This window comes from Scyliorhinus torazame, chromosome 2, assembly GCF_047496885.1.
Source record: "Scyliorhinus torazame isolate Kashiwa2021f chromosome 2, sScyTor2.1, whole genome shotgun sequence".
NCBI lineage: Eukaryota > Metazoa > Chordata > Chondrichthyes > Carcharhiniformes > Scyliorhinidae > Scyliorhinus > Scyliorhinus torazame.
The window spans coordinates 112,825,589-112,846,510 of record NC_092708.1 but is presented as its reverse complement, the minus strand read 5'-3'; the positions used below and the strand labels follow the sequence as shown (position 1 = coordinate 112,846,510).

Genomic DNA, 20,922 nt, shown 5'->3' with positions numbered 1-20,922 from the left:
GAAGGTGGCGGACCAGGTCAGGTTAAGAAGGGGATGGGTAGGACAGGTATTTCACTCGGGACTGGACGCGAAAAATAGAGGGGTGGCAATTCTGGTGGGAAAACATGTGTCATTTGAGGCCAAGACTATCGTAGCGGACAATGGAGGGAGATACGTGATGGTGAGTGGTAGGTTGCAAGGGACGTGGGTGGTGTTGGTAAATGTATACGCCCCGAACTGGGATGATGCTGGATTTATGAAGCGCATGTTGGGGCGCATCCTGGACCTGGAGGTAGGAGGACTGATAATGGGAGGGGACTTTAATACAGTGCTGGATCCAGCACTAGACCGCTCCAGATCAACGACGGGAAAGAGGCCGGCGGCGGCCAGGGTGCTCAGGGGGTTTATGGACCAGATGGGGGGAGTGGACCCATGGAGGTTTGCAAGACCGCAGGCCAGGGAATTTTCTTTCTTCTCCCACGTGCACAAGGCATACTCCTGGATAGACTTCTTTGTGCTGGGCAGGGCGCTCATCCCGAGGGTGGAGGGGATGGAGTATTCAGCCATAGCCGTTTCGGACCATGCCCCGCACTGGGTGGAAGTGGGGCTGCGAGAGGAGAGGGATCAACGCCCGCTGTGGCGGTTGGATGTGGGACTGCTGGCAGATGAGGTGGTGTGTGGGAAGGTAAGGGGGTGTATTGAAAGGTACCTGGAGGCCAACGACAATGGGGAGGTGCGAGTGGGGGTGGTATGGGAGGCGTTGAAGGCGGTGATCAGGGGAGAGCTGATCTCCATCAGGGCTCATAGGGAGAAGACAGAGGGAATGGAAAGGGAGAGGTTAGTGGGGGAGATTTTGCGAGTGGACCGGAGATACGCAGAGGCCCCGGAGGAAAGATTAGTTGGGGAAAGGCGACTGCTCCAGACGGAGTTTGACCTGTTGACCACAGGGAAGGCGGAGGCACAGTGGAGGAAGGCGCAGGGGGCGACCTACGAGTACGGGGAAAAGGCCAGTCGGATGCTGGCACACCAGCTCCGTAAGAGGGCGACGGCGAGGGAAATAGGGGGAGTCAAAGATGGTGGGGGAGCCACGGTTTGGAGTGCAACAGAAATAAACAAGGTATTCAAGGCCTTCTACGAAGAGCTGTACAGATCCCAGCCCCCAGGGGGGGGAAGAGGGGATGAGAAGATTCCTGGACCAACTGCGGTTCCCGAGGGTGGAGGAGCAAGAGGTGGCTGGTTTGGGGGCACCAATCGGGTTGGAGGAGCTGAGTAAGGGTTTGGGGAGCATGCAGGCGGGGAAGGCCCCGGGACCGGACGGGTTCCCGGCGGAGTTCTATAGAAAGTATGCTGACCTGTTGGCCCCGCTACTAGTGAGGACCTTTAACGAGGCAAGAGAGGAGGGAACCCTGCCCCCGACAATGTCGGAGGCGACAATTTCCTTGATTCTGAAGCGAGACAAGGACCCACTGCAATGTGGATCGTACAGGCCGATTTCGCTCCTTAATGTGGACGCTAAGCTATTGGCAAAAGTGCTGGCCACGAGGATAGAGGACTGTGTCCCGGGGGTGATACATGAGGACCAGACGGGATTTGTAAAGGGCAGGCAATTAAATACGAATGTGCGGCGGCTCTTAAACGTGATAATGATGCCATCGGAGGAGGGAGAGGCAGAGATAGTGGCAGCTATGGACGCGGAAAAGGCCTTTGACCGAGTAGAGTGGGAGTACCTCTGGGAGGTGTTGCGTAGGTCTGGGTTCGGGGGAGGGATTATTAGCTGGGTTAAACTCGTTTACAGCGCCCCGGTGGCAAGTGTGGTGACGAACCGGCGGAGGTCGGAGTACTTTCGGCTGTACCGAGGAACGAGGCAGGGGTGCCCTCTGTCCCCCCTGTTGTTTGCATTGGTGATCGGACCCTTGGCCATATCACTGAGGGAGTCTAATAAATGGAGGGGGGTGGTCCGCGGGGGATAAGAGCATCGGGTGTCGCTATACGCGGACGACCTGCTGCTGTACGTGGCAGACCCAATGGAGGGGATGGTGGAGGTCATGCAGACTTTGAGGGAGTTTGGGGAGTTCTCGGGCTATAAGCTCAATGTAGGGAAGAGCGAGCTTTTTGTACTACAGGCAGGGGACCAAGAAAGAGGGATAGGGGACCTACCGCTGAGGAGGGCGGAGGGGAGTTTTCGGTATCTAGGGAACCAGATATCCAGGAGCTGGGGGGCCCTACACAAATTGAATCTGACGAGGTTGGTGGACCAAATGGAGGTGGACTTCAAAAGATGGGACATGTTGCCGCTTTCGTTGGCGGGTAGAGTGCAGTCGGTAAAAATGGTCCTTCCGAGGTTTTTGTTTGTGATCCAGTGCCTCCCCATCGTGATTACCAAGGGCTTTTTCAAGAGAGTAGGTAGGAGTATTATGGGTTTGTGTGGGCAAACAAAACCCCGAGGGTAAGGAGAGGGTTCCTGGAGCGCAGTAGGGACCGAGGAGGACTGGCGCTGCCAAACCTAGGGAGCTACTACTGGGCAGCAAACGTGGCGATGATCCGTAAGTGGGTTATGGAGGGAGAGGGGGCAGCATGGAAGAGGATGGAGATGGCGTCCTGCAAAGGAACGGGCTTGGGGGCGCTGGTGACGGCACCGCTGCCGCTCTCGCCATCAAAGTACACCACGAGCCCGGTGGTGGCGACAACGTTAAGTATCTGGGGCCAGTGGAGACGGCATAGGGGTGCAATGGGAGCCTCGGTGTGGTCCCCGATCAGGGGTAACCACCGGTTTGTCCCGGGGAAGGTGCACGTGGGGTTCCAGGGCTGGCACCGGGCGGGGATTAGAAGAATGGGGGACCTGTTCATCGACGGGACATTTGCGAGCCTAGGGGCACTGGAGGAGAAGTTTGAGCTACCCCCGGGAAATGCATTCAGATATATGCAGGTGAGGGCCTTTGTGAGGCGACAGGTCAGGGAATTCCCGCTGCACCCGACACAGGAAATTCAAGACAGGGTGATCTCGGGTGTATGGGTCGGGGAGGGCAAGGTTTCGGCAATACACCAAGAGATGAAAGAAGAGGGGGAAGCGCTAGCAGAAGAGTTGAAGGGTAAATGGGAGGAGGAGCTGGGGGAGGAGATTGAGGAAGGTTTGTGGGCTGGCGCCCTGGGTAGGGTTAATTCCTCCTCCTCGTGTGCCAGGCTCAGCCTGATACAATTTAAGGTGGTTCACAGAGCGCACCTGATGGGGGCGAGGTTGAGTAGGTTCTTTGGGGTAGAGGACAGATGCGGAAGATGTTCAGGGAGCCCGGCGAACCATGTTCACATGTTCTGGACATGTCCGGCACTGGAGGGGTTCTGGAGAGGAGTGGCGGGAGCAATATCTCAGGTGGTGGAAGTCCGGGTCAAGCCAAGCTGGGGGCTAGCAATATTTGGAGTAGTGGACAAGCCGGGAGTGCAGGAGGCGAAAGAGGCCGGCATTCTGGCCTTTGTGTCCCTGGTAGCCCGGTGAAAGATCTTGCTAATGTGGAAGGAGGTGAAGCCCCCTAGCGTGGAGGCCTGGACAAACGACATGGCTGGGTTCATAAAGTTGGGGAGGATTAAGTTTGCCTTAAGGGGGTCTGCGCAGGGGCTCTACAGGCGGTGGCAACCGTTCCTAGACTACCTCGCGGAGCGTTAGAGGAAGATTGGTCAGCAGCAGCAGCAACCCCTGGGGGAGGGGGTGGAGGGGGGGGGAAAGGGGGGAACGAGAGATTGCTTGAGGGGATGGAGGAGCGGGGGATAACATGGAGGGTGGGGGAAACTGGCACAAGTGGGCGAGAGCCAGTGTATAAAGCTATGTAAATATATCATCTTACCATGTATATACCTTGCTCAGGGCGATTTTGTGTTATTTTGTTACGGGGGGGGGGTTATTGTTTGTAAGGGGAAAAAATTGTTTTGTTGAAAAACTTTAATAAATATCTTTAAAAAAAAAGTAAAAGACTTTGAGATGCCCTATGGTCCTGAAAGGTGCTACATAAATGCAAACCTTCCTTCTTTTAAAGTAAACAATGTAGTAAACATGGCAGTCAATTTGTGCATAGCAAGTTCCACATGCAGCAATTACCTAAATGCCCAAATCGATGGATTTGCATGTGTTGGTTGATGGATAAATGTTGGCCAGGACACATGGACAATCACTTGCTTTTCATTGAAATATTGCTTTGCCACCGCTCCACCCATGAGATGGCTAACATCTCATCCAAAAGACAGCACTTGCAAAAGCGCAGCACTCCCATAGTACTGCACTGGAGTGTCAGCCTGGATTATGCACTGAGGTGCATAGCGTGGAACTTGAATGTGTAACCTTCTGACTCAGTGGCAAGAGTGCTGCCAATGAGTCTCAGTTCAAACAGGCAGAAAAGATGAGGTGAGCTGGTATGAGTTCTTTGTCAGTCTTTCTTTCTGACTGTAGCGCTCATTGTCAAAACAAGGTTGTCACTACGCTACAGAGTTAGAAAATGCACCACTGGTTCTGTCCTTCTAAATCCCATCTTCTGTTATATCAGACCATTACCTATACCTTCTTCAATAATCAAAAGTTGAAATCTCACTTCCCACGTCCTTGTTTTCTTTTGATTGCTGTAATTCATTTATGTCTGAACGACACCTTGTGCATGTCACACTATCTGTTTTCTTCTTGAAGGAGCAGATTCTCCATCATGCTCCTTTGAACCAGGTAACAGCGAATGTCCCCCTGACATTCATGTCCTGACTCCACATGGTGAAAAAATGCTGTCATTGTTGGGGATACACTGAGGAAATGGAGAATTGGGAGGTCCTTCACCAACCCACTTCCCCATTTCCCAATCTGCAGAAATCTGCTGCTTTTCTCAGCTTTATAATGGAAGTGCAAACAGTTTTCTTCTAATACACAACTTCATACATTGAACAGCACCCTGGCTCAACTCCACCTGTTATTTCCTCTAAAGTCAGAACAGCAGCTAGCAGCAAAAAAGAGGAGGAGGAAGATGTTCTACGTCCTGGACATAGCTTCATTATTTACCCTTTTTGTTCTTACTCATCAGCCTATATAGATCCACCGGGGTCAAAAGGCATAGTTCACATTGGGACTTAAGTGGTGGATAGGGTGTTTACTACTGAAACTCAGGCATAAATTATCCAACAAAGGTTGCTGGATAGCAATTAGGAATTCTTATGGGATCCCTAGATTATTTCACTCTCCTTAACTGGGATATTGAGGTGAAGTGTAACACATTTACATCCATTCTTCTAGATAACAGGAGAATACATTCCAATTCATCACTAAATGGGCCAAGAATAGATTCATATTCAAAGCTCTGATGAAAACTGTAAAAGCTTACATGTTTGATGAAGAGTTTGGCCAAATGATCTGGCTCCTGAAGACATTTTTCCAGTTCTCCTGAGAAATAACTACAAATAAATATAAACAGTAATCATTGCACAATGTTGTCGCACTGGGTGCATTGCCACGTTGAATCATGAGCACCAAAGTATAATCAATTGTGCCAACTACTAAAGAACAATTTTTGCATTCTGCCATGGGGGATCTACTACAGGGACATACTACTGAGAAAGCAATCTAAATTAAGTTAGCAAGCTGGCAATGGCTGCTAATAATTAATAATAAGTGTTCTGATGTAACATCACTTTTTGCACTTTCCAATCAAAGTATTAGCATGTCAACATACACGTGTCAACTTCAAAATGTTTTGTTAAACACACTATATGAAGAATTTGTTCACATAGCAGCGTATCAATTGCTTGGTGGCAGATAGCACTGTAGCTGCTATCTGTGTAGTCTGTGCGGCATTCTTCATTGAAATAATTGAAACCTATGCATAGGCAGTGGCCAGTGTGCTGTCTGTCCCTGGAAAATCAATGTAGTCTGTGTAATGCCACTTGAAGTGGTACTATGTGAATGAATTTTATTGGATCTGAAATTCCCATACCATGTTATGAACAGGAGGATTGTAAATATAAACAGCACTAATACCGTCTCTGACCACCTGTCCATAAACAGAAAGGTGTTTTTAATTCACTTCCCCCTTTATAAGCAGTGGCATATTCACCAACCCTCCAGTTTTAATGTGGTCCAATTTTCTATTAATAACCCCATCGCAAACTCAAGCTAGGATGAACTTAAAGGGTTAGTTTATTTGCACACAATCAAATACAGAAGGAGGGCAGTAACATTGCCTTCTTTGCATTCATACAGTAAAAGAGGGATGAAGAAAATTTACAGTGCAGAGACCACAGAGAAAATAAATGTGTTTCACTTGGGTTCCATGGACTAGCATCAAAGTCCAATGAGGTTCCTTCATGGAGGTTACTCGGCTGAAAACTCATGGTGTAAAATTCGCTTTCCAGTGATGTTGACTTCACATGGTAAAATAGACATGTAGAGATAAAGTAGACTTCAGGCGATGGTACAGACTTCCCAGTAGTAGAGTTAGACAGGGGCCAGGCATTCAGCCTGGACAAAGACCCTTTTCTGTGCTTCTGTTAGCTAGATGGTAACATGGCAGACTGAGATTTTGCAGTAGAGCCAGGCAATATAACTGGCTGCACCAGCTAGATGTCCATTTCACATAACTCCCATCTCTCCATATTGTCTTTGACAAAGGATGAAATGAAAATGAAATGAAAATCGTTTATTGTCACAAGTAGGCTTCAATGAAGTTACTGTGAAAAGCCCCTAGTCGCCACATTCCGGCGCCTGTTCGGGGAAGCTGGTACGGGAATTGAACCGTGCTGCTGGCCTGCCTTGGTCTGCTTTCAAAGCCAGTGATTTAGCCCAGTGTGCTAAAGTGTGCCCAGTGTGCCCTGTGTATCCATCATCTAGTTCCCAAGGTGGTTAAATGTCCCAACCATTAAAAATTGAAACGAAGGTTAGAGGGTCCTTTCTCCTAGCAGATGCATACTCACCAGTTTGTCAGCCTGGGTTATGAAATGCAGATGGTATTTGTATAGTTTTCTTTGAATTTGGTCTCAGCAGCACATTGGGACGGGGTTGTTGTCTTTTCAGAAATAACAAGGTGCAGATTTCTGCAATACTGCAAAATTGCTCCTTTTGTTCCAGGGTCACAGAGCAACACAATATCAAACATTTTAAAAGACCTTTTCCAGTTTTTGAAATTTTAGAACTAGCCATGAGAATATTTATAATTATTTTATAACAAATATACAGGGTGAGGTCTTAGTCCCCTCACGCAGAAAAGCTGCTGTTAATTGAGTGCTAATGTGGAATTTGGGCTGGGAATCTCCATGCACAATCCCCACCTTACCCTAACTATAGAGATAGTCAGGGTTCCCAAATGCCAATTCCTGACCCGAGGATTTAGGATGGTAATGTGGCACATCAATGGAGCAGGCAGACATTCCACCCAGCCCCAAATCTACCTCCTAAAGCTCCCAAGACAAATTTTGTCAGGTTACATGGAACTTACAGCAAATAAACAGTTGTTTAGTACGACCAGTCTATACATCCTGCGAATCTCTTCCCCACCCCTCTTTCATTAAACCATCTGGAAGTTAAATTATATGTTCAGCCGCCATGAATAATTGCACTCGCACAGTCTCAAGTCTCTACATCCTAGACCCAAACCACCAGTCAAACAACATTTCTTTCTCCATAGAAGTTCTACAAATGTTTTATTCTGTCTTTTCCTCAAAATTTTAATTGATATGCTTTACGGTTTAAACAGAAGAATCTTTACTGTACAAGAGTCAAACAAAGCTAAATACTACAGTTTTCACTGTCTCACAGTTGAAAAACTGTTTATCTTAAAGATTTGAATAAACATCGAATGGTTTCCCTACTGTGACACCTTGCAATAAAAGTGATCAATTTCTCCTGTAGCCAAGCTAGTTTTGCAGCAATTTTCTCAAAGAACATAATGTAGGGCATTAATGGGGCAGCACGGCAGCACAATAGTTAACACTGCTGCTTCACAGCGCCAGGGTCCCAGGTTCGATTCCAGGCTTGGGACTGTGAAAGTGCGGATTCAGGCATAGGGACTTGATAATGACATGTTAATATATTCAAATGATGTTCCCAACGTTCAATGTTGGGAAACGTGGCCCATCACTGATGGAGGTAAATTGCATAACGCATTTACGCCAACGTAAAATGTGATATTTTATGCTCCTGCCACCGATCCAGCTAACCTGCACATCTTTGGACTGTGGTAGAAAACCTGAGAATCCAGAGGAAACCCACACAGACACAGGGAGGGTGTGCAAACTCCACAAAGACAGTCACCTAAGATCGGAATCGAACTCGAGTCCCTAGTGCCGTGAGGCAGTAGTGCTAACCACTGTGCCTCTATTCGGGAAAATTGATCCTTTTGATCTGGAGGTTGGAAGTTGGGGCCAATATGTCGAAAGGCTTTGATAAATTTTCGCTGCCAATTGAATCACGGCAGAAAATAAACAGAAAGCTATATTACTTACAGTTTGTGGCCCCCAACATAGAACCTTGCGCAAAGCTTAACATCTCTGGAGGCTCTGGACTCCAAGTCCTTTGATCAATTGGTGTAACTAGTGAGGGACCATTACAATCCCTGACCCTCCATTATTATGCAGTGCTATAAATTACATACAGCCATTAGAGGTCCTGGAGAAACAACATCTGCTTTTCTCGCCAGACTTCAACAAATGTCAGAACATTGTGAATTTGGTACTTCTCTCAGCGACATGCTGTGTGATCAGTTGGTTGGTGGGATCAACAGCTTAAATATTCAGAAGACATTGCTGGCAGAAACAAAGATATCCTTGGACAAAGCGGTTGAATTGGTTCAAGCGACTGAACGTGCTGAATAAAGTGGTTTGAATTACAAAGTGAGGTGAACCAGTTATAGCGGGAAGCAACAACCTGTCCACGTTCCCAAAGTGAGGGAGGCTGAGAAGAAGAAAAGTGACCGACAATCACAACAGTTAGAGGCGTGTTACCATTGTGGGGGAGAGCATTCCCAAGACAGATGTAAGTGTAAGGAATTCATCTGCTTCAGATATAATATGAAAAGCCATATACAAGCCATATGTAGAGTCAGATTTACTCCAAGCTCACAAAAAAACCCATTGGTGACTCCAGTAAACAAGCTTGAGGAAGACCTGAAGAGAAATCAGAAGTATACAAGCTTAACATGGTGAGCTTAAGTAAAACACCCCCCCGTTGAGATTGTCCTTGTCGTCAACGGCTGTCTGCTTAAAATGGAGGCTGATACAGGGTCGGCTACCACAGTAGTGGGTGAGCAAATGTTTAGGCATCTGCAGGTAGGGCTGCATCTTGTGAATCTCAGTTGTACTTCCGCCACATTAGCCACCAATACTGGGGAGTCACTGAAGAGATTGGGGACAGCATCCATACCAGCAATGTACCAACAGCAGTCTGCCCTGCTGCCTTTAATTGTAGTGAAGGGACAAAGGCCAAGCCTCATGGGGTGGGATTGGCTGAAGAAAATCAAGTTAAATTGGCTAGAAATATTCAGCTTCACCGCCGGGGTTTTCCAGGAGCTTCTACAGAAATACTGAGGTCTTCCAGAAAGAGTTAGGATGCATCAAAAGAGTGAAGGCAAAGATCTATGTAGAGCCAGAAGCAACAGCATAATCCTATCATGCCAGACCGGTGCCTTATACTCTACACAAGTGGCGGTGAAGTTGAAGTATCTGGAAGCCCTGAGGGTAATTGCTCCAGTACAGTTTTCAGAATGGGCAGCACCGATCACCCCAGTGTTGAAGCCAAACTGCACAGTCCGAATCTGTGGTGATTATAAGACGGTGGTGAACAGGGCTGCTAAAGTAGATAAATTTCCTATTCCCCCAGGATGGAAGATTTATATCCCAAGATGGCAGGTGCCAGAAATACATCAAATTGGATGTAAACCATGTGTACCAGCAGCTTGAGCTGGAAGCTGATTCAAGAAAGTTTATTATCATAAATACCCACAAAGACTTTTTTCAACAAGACTGCCCTTCAGTATTTCATCAGCTTGCGCTATATTTCAGTTCACATTAGAGAGCCTTTTACAGGGAATTCTAAAGGTTGTCGTGTATCTGGATGATATCCTCGTGAAAGGAGCAACGCCAGTGGAACACAGAGCAAATTTAAGAAGAAGTCCTTAAGAGGTTTAAAGAAGCTGGGATTCAGTTAAAGTGAGAGAAGAGCATGTTTCAGATGAGGCCACGTATTTAGGTTTCAGAGTTGATGCGAAGGGATTGCACCGACTTGAAGATAAGATAAAGGCAATAAAAGGAGTACCTGAACCAAGGAATATGTGGAATTGAAGTCCTGCTTCGGGGTGGTGAATTATTGTGGCTGCTTTTTACCCAATCTGTCTACCGTTTTGGCATCCATGCATCAACTGCTGAAGGAGCACCAATGCTGAAAGTGGGAAAATTCCCAGAGGATGTCTTTTGATCAAGTCAAACAGGCCTTGCAGCCATCAGCCTGGCTGATCCATTTTAATCAAGATAAACCCATCGTGGTCAGTTGCGATGTATCACCCTATGGCATTGGGCGGTACTCTCCCACAAAATGGAAGATGGTGTGGAAAGGCCTGTCTCCTTTGCATCCAGAACAATGTCTGTTGCTCAGAGGAAATATTCCTAGATTGACAAAGAAAGTATGGTGGTCGTTTATGCTGTAAAAAAAATGGACTCAAAGTGTTTATAGCCGGCACTACGCTGTCGTCCCAGACCAGAAACCATTACTTGGAATTTGTCGTGAAGACAAACCTGTCCCGCCAATAGCATCGGCCAAAGTGCAAAGATGGGCATTACACTTAGCCACATATTCGTATCCTTTCAACATAGACTGGCCAATCAGATATCACATGGAGATACTTTGAGTAGTCTTCCACTGCCACAAACAATGGGCTGAATTCTCTGATTCTGAGGCTACCTCCCCACGCCGGCATGGGAACGGCGGAACAAATGGCGTAAAACGGCCACCAATTCCCGACTTTGCTGGCGGCTAGCAGGAAGGCTCTAGCTGCTGATACAGCCCAGAGAATTGCCGGGTTGGTGGCCGCGCATGTACATGGCGGCGGCCTGCAGCTACCGCGTCGTGCTACATGGCGGCGGCCGCCCACGGACCCGGCCCGCAAAATACTCCCCCCCATTCGGCCGGCTCGCGTGCCCAGGACCACCGCCCCACAGTGCCCCCAGCCACTGATGTATTCCCCCCACTACCCACGGATCGGCCTTCCCCCGACTGTGGCGGCGCTGGAAAGAGTCCGCAGCCGCCACATCGAGTTCCCACACGGCTGAGACCACATATGTCCCACGCTGTCGCGAACTCGGCTGGTCGGGGGCGGGGCATCGGGGGCGGGCATCAGTCATTGTCCTGAGTCTGTCGATACGTGGCGTGCAGGGAGTGGAGCATCGCGCCACACCCGATTTGGTCGGGAACTTTGATTCTCCGGCCGACCGCCCAATGCGATTATGGCGTCGCCGACCAAAGAAACCAGCCGAATATCCGAGCCTCCCAATCCACAGGAGATTGTCCTAGTGTAGCACAATCAATCACTCATGAGACGAGATGAGACGGAGTCAATCGATGGCTTTATTACGCAGACTTGTTCCCCAGCAGCACAGTTACAGAATGCGGCTGCTGGGAGAACCCGGGCTCTTATACGCCGCCTTACTGGGTGGAGCCAGTAGGCGGCTGATCCAATCGGGACCCGGCGTCTATCCACCAATAGCCTCTCGGCATCACAGGGTACCGTAATACCCCTAATGCATACCACCACACCGAGCTCTAAACTTTCTTGATTCTTGCCCGCCGTAGAATCCTGTTCGGCTGGCGGTCAGCAGCACCACCCAAAGCTGCAGACTGGCTGTCCGACCTCTCGGAATCTCTCCAAATGGAGAAAATCAAATTTGCCATCCGAGGGTCAGACGACGGCTTCCACAGAACGTGGGGGCCATTCACCCAATTGTTTCGGGACCTGTTTGTGGGCAACAAACAAGCAGAAGAATAGCCAGGTGGCCAAGAACCAGGGGAAAGTAGCCAAAGCATGAGAGGGAGAGGTAGACCGGGAGAGGGGGGGGGGGGGGGGAAAGAACAGCTCAATCTAAGAGGAAGGAAAGGCGAACCATGGGGTGGGGGAGGGGTGGGGAGAGGGCAGAAGCGGAGGAAGAGGGAAGAGACAGGGAACAATAGAGAGCTTGGGAGGTGGGTGGGGGAGGGGGGTGGGGGGGGGAGGGGGAGGCAGGGAAACGTTAACAAACTTGGCATCCACAGGAACAGAGAAAAAGGAGAATACAGGCAGAAGATGGGAGGGCCGGCTGAAGTGGAAGTGAGCATGAGAGGACAACGGCAGCGAAATCCGTCCGGGAGAAGCGAGGGACAACACCAGCACCAGACCCATTCGAGTATTGCCCTCCGTAATTGTCTCTCTGGCACCCACATGTATATCTACCTCCCCAGTCTTCGCCCCCCCTCCCCTCGTCCTCTGTCCTCCTCCCCCCCACCTCAACACAAACAGATTCCTACTTATGTGTGTAAATAATTTTGCCAAGTGTACAGAGTTGCTGCTGTTGAGTGGGTGCATAATACCCTCCCAGTTACTTTATTTGATTTTGTATTTCTCTCGTGTTGTTACTTTTTTTTTCTTTGTTTCTTTCTTTTTTTTTCCTTTGTGCTTTGTGTGTGTGTGCCCTTCTCTTCTTATATATCATATCCTGTGTACATAACGGCAAATATACTTTGTTCAAAAACCCAATAAAAAACATTTATAAAACAAAAACTTTCTTGATACTCTACCTATTTCATCTGCTCACATTAAGACAGAACCAACAGAGACCCTGTGATGTCATGAGTTAAAAGGATGGTTCTCACGGGCTGGCATTTTGAGAAGTCCGAACAGATTTGGCCCTATATGCACAGTAGGGATAAAATCACTTGTGAGGATAGGGTTCCCCTGTGGGATTTCAGAGTGATCGTGGCACAACCACTGCGAACAGTGCCTCTTCTCCAAGAATTACAGAGGTCATCCAGGTGAGTCTAAGGTGAAGATGTTGGCCAGGAGTTACGTTTGGTGGCCAGGAATCGTCAAGGACATCGAAAGTATGGCCAACCGATGCGAACAGCGCCGGACCCAACACAACCTTCTGCCTGCAGCAAATTTTCACCCTTGAGAGTGGTCAGGGTGTCCGTGGAGGAGGCTCCACATCGACTTTGCAGGTCCCGTTTTGGTTATGATGCTTTTCATTGTGGTAGACACTCAAAATGGTTGGATGTTCAGCTTATGTGTTCGACCATTGCAGTAGCCACCATTGAAATGCTGCGCCATTCTTTGCCATTCACAGTCTACCTGAGGTGGTAGTCTCAGTCAACACTACTGCCTTCATGACCAAAGAGTTTCAACTCTTCATTAAGTCCAATGGTATCCAGCACATAAGGAAGCTCTCTACCACCCTGCATCAAATTGGCCGGCTGAATGAGCGATACAAATTTTCAATGCATTAGTGGAAAACAAGTTAATTAGCCACTCCTGCTGCGTTTAGCGGACTTCTGGCTCTTGTACAATACAACCCCATAGACCATCACTGGGGTCACCTCGGCTGAGTTGTTAATGGGCAAGTACCTCAGGACCCTGCGTGACCTCATTTTACCGAATTTGTCAGAGAGGGTGAAGACTAAGGTGAAGAAGGACAGGTCGTTTAAAACAGAAGATTTAGTTTTTGTGCGGAACTTTAGTGGAGGACCAGAATGGTTACCTGGGAGAATTGTTACCAGGACTTGGCCAGTATCCTGGGCGTCATTCTCCGCCCCCCCAGAGGGTCGGAGAATGGCCGTTGGCCGCCGTGAATCCCGCCCCCGCCCCCGCCGAAGTCTCCGAAGGGAGAAAAGTCGGCGGGGCGTTAATGGCGCCGCTGCCGCGGAGAATGTCACGGGTCTGCGCAAGGCAGCCGATTTTCGGCCTGCCGATATTCTCCCTTCCGGATGGGCCGAAGTCCCGTCGACGTGATGACCGTTCACATCGACGTCAATCAAACCTCCTTTTCATCGGCGTGACCCGGTGCTCCAGGCTCACGCCGACCAGCGTGGAGGTGAGTGACGGCCTGGGGGGTTGGCTCTGGGCAGGCAATGGCGTGGCCGCAGTCTGATTGCGTGAGGAGAGGTGTGTCTCGGGTTGTGTGTGTGTGTGCGCGGCGGGGGGGGGGTGGTTAGAGTAGGCTGGGCTCCGGGGGAGTGCCGGTAGGGGGTCCGTGCCGGGGTGGAGGTTGGGGGGGGGTTCCGTGCTGGGGTAGAGGTTGAGGGGGGTCCGTGCCGTGCCGTGCCGGGGTGGAGGTTGGGGGGGGTCCGTGCTGGGGTGGAGGTTGGGGGGGTCCGTGCCGTGCCAGGGTGGAGGTTGGGGGTTGGGGGGGGGTCCGTGCTGGGGTGGAGGTTGGGGGGGGTCCATGCTGGGGTGGAGGTTGGGGGGGGGCGTGCCGTGCCGGGGTGGAGGTTGGGGGTTGGGGGGGGGGGTCCGTGCTGGGGTGGAGGTTGGGGGGGGTCCATGCTGGGGTGGAGGTTGGGGGGGGGCCGTGCCGTGCCGGGGTGGAGGTTGGGGGTTGGGGGGGGGGGGGAGTCCGTGCCGGGGTGGAGGTTGAGGGTTGGGGGGGGGGTCCGTGCCGGGGTGGAGGTTGGGGGTTGGGGGGGGTCCGTGCTGGGGTGGAGGTTGGGGGGGGGGGTCCGTGCTGGGGTGGAGGTTGGGGGGGGTCCGTGCTGGGGTGGAGGTTGGGGGGGGGGTCCGTGCCGTGCCGGGGTGGAGGTTGGGGGGGGTCCGTGCTGGGGTGGAGGTTGGGGGGGGGTCTGTGCCGTGCCGGGGTGGAGGTTGGGGGTTGGGGGGGTCCGTGCTGGGGCGGAGGTTGGGGGGGGGGTCCGTGCCGGGGTGGAGGTTGGGGGGGGGGTCCGTGCTGGGGTGGAGGTTGGGGGGGGTCCGTGCCGTGCCGGGGTGGAGGTTGGGGGGGGTCCGTGCTGGGGTGGAGGTTGGGGGGGGTCCGTGCCGTGCTGGGGTGGAGGTTGGGGGTTGGGGGGGGGGGGTCCGTGCTGGGGTGGAGGTTGGGGGGGGGTCCGTGCTGTGGTGGAGGTTGGGGGGGGGGCCGTGCCGTGCCGGGGTGGAGGTTGGGGGTTGGGGGGGGGGGAGTCCGTGCCGGGGTGGAGGTCGGGGGTTGGGGGGGGGGGTCCGTGCTGGGGTGGAGGTTGGGGGGGGTCCGTGCTGGGGTGGAGGTTGGGGGGGGGTCCGTGCCATGCCGGGGTGGAGTTTGGGGGTTGGGGGGGGTCAGTGCTGGGGTGGAGGTTGGGGGGGTCCGTGCCGGGGTGGAGGTTGGGTGGGGGTCCGTGCTAGGGTGGAGGTTGGGGGGGGTTCCGTGCCGTGCCGGGGTGGAGGTTGGGGGGGTCCGTGCTGGGGTGGAGGTTGGGGGTTGGGGGGGGGTGCGTGCTGGGGTGGAGGTTGGGGGGGGTCCGTGCCGTGCCGGGGTGGAGGTTGGGGGTTGGGGGTTGGGGGGGGGGGCGTGCTGGGGTGGAGGTTGGGGGGGGGTCCGTGCCGGGGTGGAGGTTGGGGGGGGGGGGGGGTCCGTGCTGGGGTGGAGGTTGGGGGGGGGTCCGTGCCGTGCCGGGGTGGAGGTTGGGGGGGGTCCGTGCTGGGGTGGAGGTTGTGGGGGGTCCGTGCCGTGCCGGGGTGGAGGTTGGGGGGGGTCCGTGCTGGGGTGGAGGTTGGGGGGGGGGTCCGTGCTGGGGTGGAGGTTGGGGGGGGGTCCGTGCTGGGGTGGAGGTTGGGGGGGTGGTCCGTGCTGGGGTGGAGGTTGGGGGGGGTCCGTGCCGGGGTGGAGCTTGGGGGTTGGGGGGGGGGGGTCCGTGCTGGGGTGGTGGTTGGGGGGGTGGTCCGTGCTGGGGTGGAGGTTGGGGGGGGGTCCGTGCTGTGTCGGGGTGGAGGTTGGGGGGGGGGGTCCGTGCTGGGGTGGAGGTTGGGGATGGGGGGTCCGTGCTGGGGTGGAGGTTGGGGGGGGTCCGTGCTGGGGTGGAGGTTGGGGGGGGTCCGTGCCGGGGTGGAGGTTGGGGGTTGGGGGGAATTCCGTGCTGGGGTGGTGTTTGGGGGGGGGGGTCCGTGCTGGGGTGGAGGTTGGGGGGGGTCCGTGCCGTGCCGGGGTGGAGGTTGGGGGTTGGGGGCGGGGGTCCGTGCTGGGGTGGAGGTTGGGGGGGGGGTCCGTGCCGAGGAGGGGGATGGGAGGGCAAGTGAGTTGGTCCACCTGGCCAGGTGCCAGCCTCCAACAGTTGGACCCATGCGGTCCATGCCACCTGGCTGGGGGGAGGAGGGGATATGGGCAATGATGACATGTCGTCGTTCCCCTCCCCCCCACCAGGCCGTCATGTTTTCAGATCATCCAGCGATGTTGGCCGCCGTGGTGGCAGCCGCTCATGTCTATGTTGCCCTGGATGAGGAGGAGGAGGAGGAGGAGGGGGAGCGTGCCAGAGAGGCGGCGCAGGCTGCCGCAGAGGGGCAGGCGGCAGCCGCCCAGGCTGGAGGGACACCTGACCGACAGGACGAGGAGGGGGAGGAGGACGTCGCGGCCCCACGGCAACGGAGGCACCCAAGGGCGCCCCGTGTGTACCGGCCCCGGCAGTCATACCAGGACCTCACGGACCGGGAATGCAGGAGGAGACTCCGGATGAGCCGGGAAACCGTGGCACACATCTGCCACCTGCTGGCACACCTGTCACTGCGTGGCACTGGCGGGGGACACCCTCTCCCCGTGTCCGTCAAGGTTACGGTGGCCCTGAACTTTTATGCAACGGGGTCATTCCAGGCACCGAGTGGGGACCTGTCCGGCATATCGCAGACATCGGTGCATCGGTGCATCCGGGCAGTGACAGATGCCCTATATGCCATGGCGCACCGCTACATCCGCTTCCCCGTGGACCGGGCCAGCCAAGATGCCCGGGCCGTGGGCTTCTCTGCCGTTGCCGGGTTCCCCATGGTCCAGGGCGCGATCGATGGGATGCACGTCGCCGTGCGGCCACCTGCAGATAACAGGGCCGTGTTCACTAATAGGAAGGGGACCTATTCGATGAACGTACAGGTGGTCTGCGACCACCGCATGATGATCCTGCACGTCTGCGCCCGTCACCCAGGCAGTGTACACGACTCATTCGTGTTGTCGCGGTCATCCATCCCCGGCATGTACGAGGGACGCCATCCCCGGCTGAGGGGCTGGTTGCTGGGCGACAGGGGCTACCCATTGCGATCGTGGCTGATGACGCCTATACGGAGGCCACGCAATGAGGCGGAGAACCGCTACAATGATGCCCATGTAGCGACAAGGGGAGTGACCGAGAGGTGCTTTGGCGTGCTGAAGATGCGTTTCAGGTGCCTGGACCTCTCTGGGGGCGCCCTCCAGTATCGGTCAGATAGGGTCGGCCGCATCATTGTGGTGTGCTGCGTCCTGCACAACATCGCCCAGCAGAGGGGCGATGTGCCGCAGGCAGAGGGCGGAGTGGAGGAGCAGCAGGAAGAGGCCCAGTCCTCCCCAGATGAGGGGGATGGGGGCAATGGTCAGGGCAGACGGGGTAGACACAGGAGGGTGGCTGTCCACCGTTACCGGCTGGCCCAGCGGGCACGGGACAGACTGATAGACGCCCGCTTCACTGACTAGATGGGCGTGGGAATCGGGTAGTATGGCCACAGACCGCACACCATGGCAACAGCCGACCACCCACACCCCCCACCCATCCACCCACCCAGCACCCTCACCCCCCTCCCCAACCCCACCCACCCCACCCGCATGCACCCCCCCCCCCCCCATTGCCGATCCACCTGCGGCACAACGGGCCGGGCTCACACAGTTGCGGGTGGACGCGTGTCTATCGCAGGCCATGGAGGATGATGACAACCCGCCCTGCGATGAGCTCCTGGCTCTACATCGTTGACCCATGGCCACAGTACCACCATCCACCCGGACCATCCCTGCATGCGGCTGTGACACTGCAGCGCACGGTCCCGTCCTCTGCCCGGGGGATGTTGATGGCGGCCCAGGGGGAAGGGTGCAGCCTCACCTGGGGCTGAGGTAAGACCACCCCTCACACACACACTTGCGCTCAACGTACATGACACCCCCGCACACTTTGGACAGAGCACAAAGGCAGCTTCTGTAGGTGTAACATTGACTTTAATAACCAAAGGAGTTCATGCACGTGCCCTAGCCCCTAAAACTCATCTGTGCCCTGCACCCGTGCCAACTTACTCAGTGTCTAATTGTTTGGCCTTACGGGCCCTTTGACTACGTCTACGTGGTTCCCCAGACGGTACAGCAGAACTGGAGGTGGACTCCTGTGATTCCTGCCCTCTGACACTGGATAATTTTGGCGGCCGTTTCCTGGGGCGTCCTGGCCTAGATGGGCCAGGCTGCGGCCCGGGCGACTGGGATGGCGAGCTGCCAGCCTGTCCTGCCCGTTGCCCACCCGATGCACCTGGGACGGAAGGGGGAGGAGTCCGAGGTGTCGCGGTGTACCGGGACCTCCCCTACAGAGGGAGCCGGGACGGACCACACCACCTCCTCCTCCCTCGGGGTGCCCGATGGCCCCCAGGCCTCTACATGGGTGGGGGATGCGAACGGACTGGCCATCCGACGCCCCCCCGACATCTGGCGCTGCCAGTCCTGGAGGCCCATGCTGGTATCGACAGGGGTCTGCAGGTTTGCAGCCATGGAGCCCAGGGTGTTGGCAAACCCTGTCTGTGACAGTGCGACGCCGGCTCGCACATGGCCACTGGCGCTGATGCCCTCAGCGATGGCCTGCAGAGACTGGGCCATGGCGTTGAGCGCCTCTGCCATCTGGCGCTGGCACTGGCTCATGGCCTCCTGTGAGAGGGCAGCCATTTCCTGGGCCACAGACGCCGCCTGCACGGAAGGCCCCAGGCCTCGCAAACCGTTCCCCATGTCTGACACCGTCGCACCCATTGCCTCCACCGCAGACGCCACCCGTGCGGTGTCAGCCTGGGTGGCACGCATGACCGGCACCACTCCCAGCTCCTGGACGCGGGTGGACTCCTCCACCTGCGACCGCAGCCGCCGCAAGCCGCCCGTCACCCTCTTCGCTCGTCTCCGGGTCGGTGGTTGCATCGGATCTATGTGTGGGTGTGGTAACTGCAGGAACCCGGGATCCATCTGGGCGGCAGATGTTCGCTTGGGCTGGGCTGCCCTCCGACCGCCCGGTCCCTCTGCTGCTCCTACCTCCACCTGCTGTACCGGGACGGCTGTGTTGTGCGCACCAGTGAGTGTACCAGACGCCTCATCACTAAAGTGCCCAACCGTGGTGAGTGTTTCTGCGATGGTGGAGGGTGTTGGTGACAGCAGTGGCGTTGTGTCGTGCTCCTCGTCCCACTCTGAGTCCATGGCACTTTGGGGTGGGGGTTCGTCTCCACCCATCCACTCTGACTCACTGTCCGGTATTTCGTCTTCCTGGGTAGTGCTGTCCCGGGTAGGGGTGTCCTGGGTAGTGCTGTCCCGGGTAGTGGTGTCCTGGGTAGTGGTGTCCTGGGTAGTGGTGTCCTGGGTAGTGGTGTCCTGGGTAGTGGTGTCCTGGGTAGTGGAATCCTGGGTAGTGGAATCCTGGGTAGTGGTGTCCTGGGTAGTGGTGTCCTGGGTAGTGGTGTCCTGGCTCGGATGTGACGGGGGCCTGTGGCTGCCCCCCTCATCGCTGGGTGGTCGCTCCCGCACGTGACGGGGGTGTCGTCTCCCTGTTGCTCCAGGTCTCTCCGTCTCCCGTGGTGTGCAAGGGGCATCCTGCGGGCGTCGCATGCTGGAGGGTCCGGGTCTCTCCGTCTCCCGTGGTCTCCGAGGGGCATCCTGCGGCGTCGCATGCTGGAGGGTGCGGGTCTCTCCGTCTCCTGTGGTCTCCGAGGGGCATCCTGCAGGCGTCGCATGCTGGAGGGTGCGGGTCTCTCCGTCTCCTGTGGTCTCCGAGGGGCATCCTGCGGGCGTCGCATGCTGGAGGGTGCGGGTCTCTCCGTCTCCTGTGGTCTCCGAGGGGCATCCTGCGGGCGTCGCATGCTGGAGGGTGCGGGTCTCTCCGTCTCCCGTGGTCTCCGAGGGGCATCCTGCGGGCGTCGCATGCTGGAGGGTGCGGGTCTCTCCGTCTCCTGTGGTCTCCGAGGGGCATCCTGCGGGCGTCGCATGCTGGAAGGTGCGGGTCTCTCCGTCTCCCGTGGTCTCCGAGGGGCATCCTGCGGGCGTCGCATGCTGGAGGGTGCGGGTCTCTCCGTCTCCTGTGGTCTCCGAGGGGCATCCTGCGGGCGGTCTGCATCTGCGGGGATGGGTGCCTGGACGTTTGGTCCTGCGATACACAATGAAGCATGCATGGTTAGACATCAGGCAGTGATCAGGTGATATGGGGGAGGGGGATATAGGGGAGGGAGGATATGGGGATGGGCTGTCGGTGGCTCACTCGCTAGTACGCCCCCGACCTCTGCATCAGCAACCTCCCGGTCCTCAGGTCCGCCAGCCAGTTTCAGGGCCCTTTCCTCGTGTACGGTCAGTGGCCTCTCATCAGCGGGCCCTCCTCCAGTCCTCACATGCTCCCTATTGTTGTGTGCGCGCTTCTCCTGTGCGGGGGGGGGGGGGGCAGGGGTAAAAGGCAACAGTGTTAGGCAGGTATATGAATGCACGCCATCGGTTGCGCGTGCATTGCAGAGGTTAAGGTTAGGGCTGGATTCACTTGGGGATATGGGGGATATGGGGGAGCGGGCGATATGGGGGATATGGGGGAGGGGGGATATGGGGGAGGGGGGATATGGGGGAGGGGGGATATGGGGGATATGGGGGAGGGGGGATATGGGGGATATGGGGGAGGGGGGATATGGGGGAGGGGGGATATGGGGGAGGGGGATATGGGGGAGGGGGGATATGGGGAGGGGGATATGGGGGATATGGGGAGGGGGGGATATGGGGGAGGGG

General features: G+C 55.1%; 1 protein-coding gene across 1 annotated transcript in view; it reads right to left on the bottom strand.

The window, feature by feature from the left end:
• The window catches only part of LOC140406738 (rho guanine nucleotide exchange factor 25-like), a 166,102-nt gene that overhangs the window by 82,400 nt on the left and 62,780 nt on the right, over positions 1 to 20,922 (bottom strand). The window contains exon 6 of the mRNA XM_072494690.1: positions 5,325 to 5,394. Within this exon, the coding sequence (XP_072350791.1) occupies positions 5,325 to 5,394 (70 nt within the window). The remainder of the gene's footprint in view (positions 1 to 5,324; positions 5,395 to 20,922) is intronic.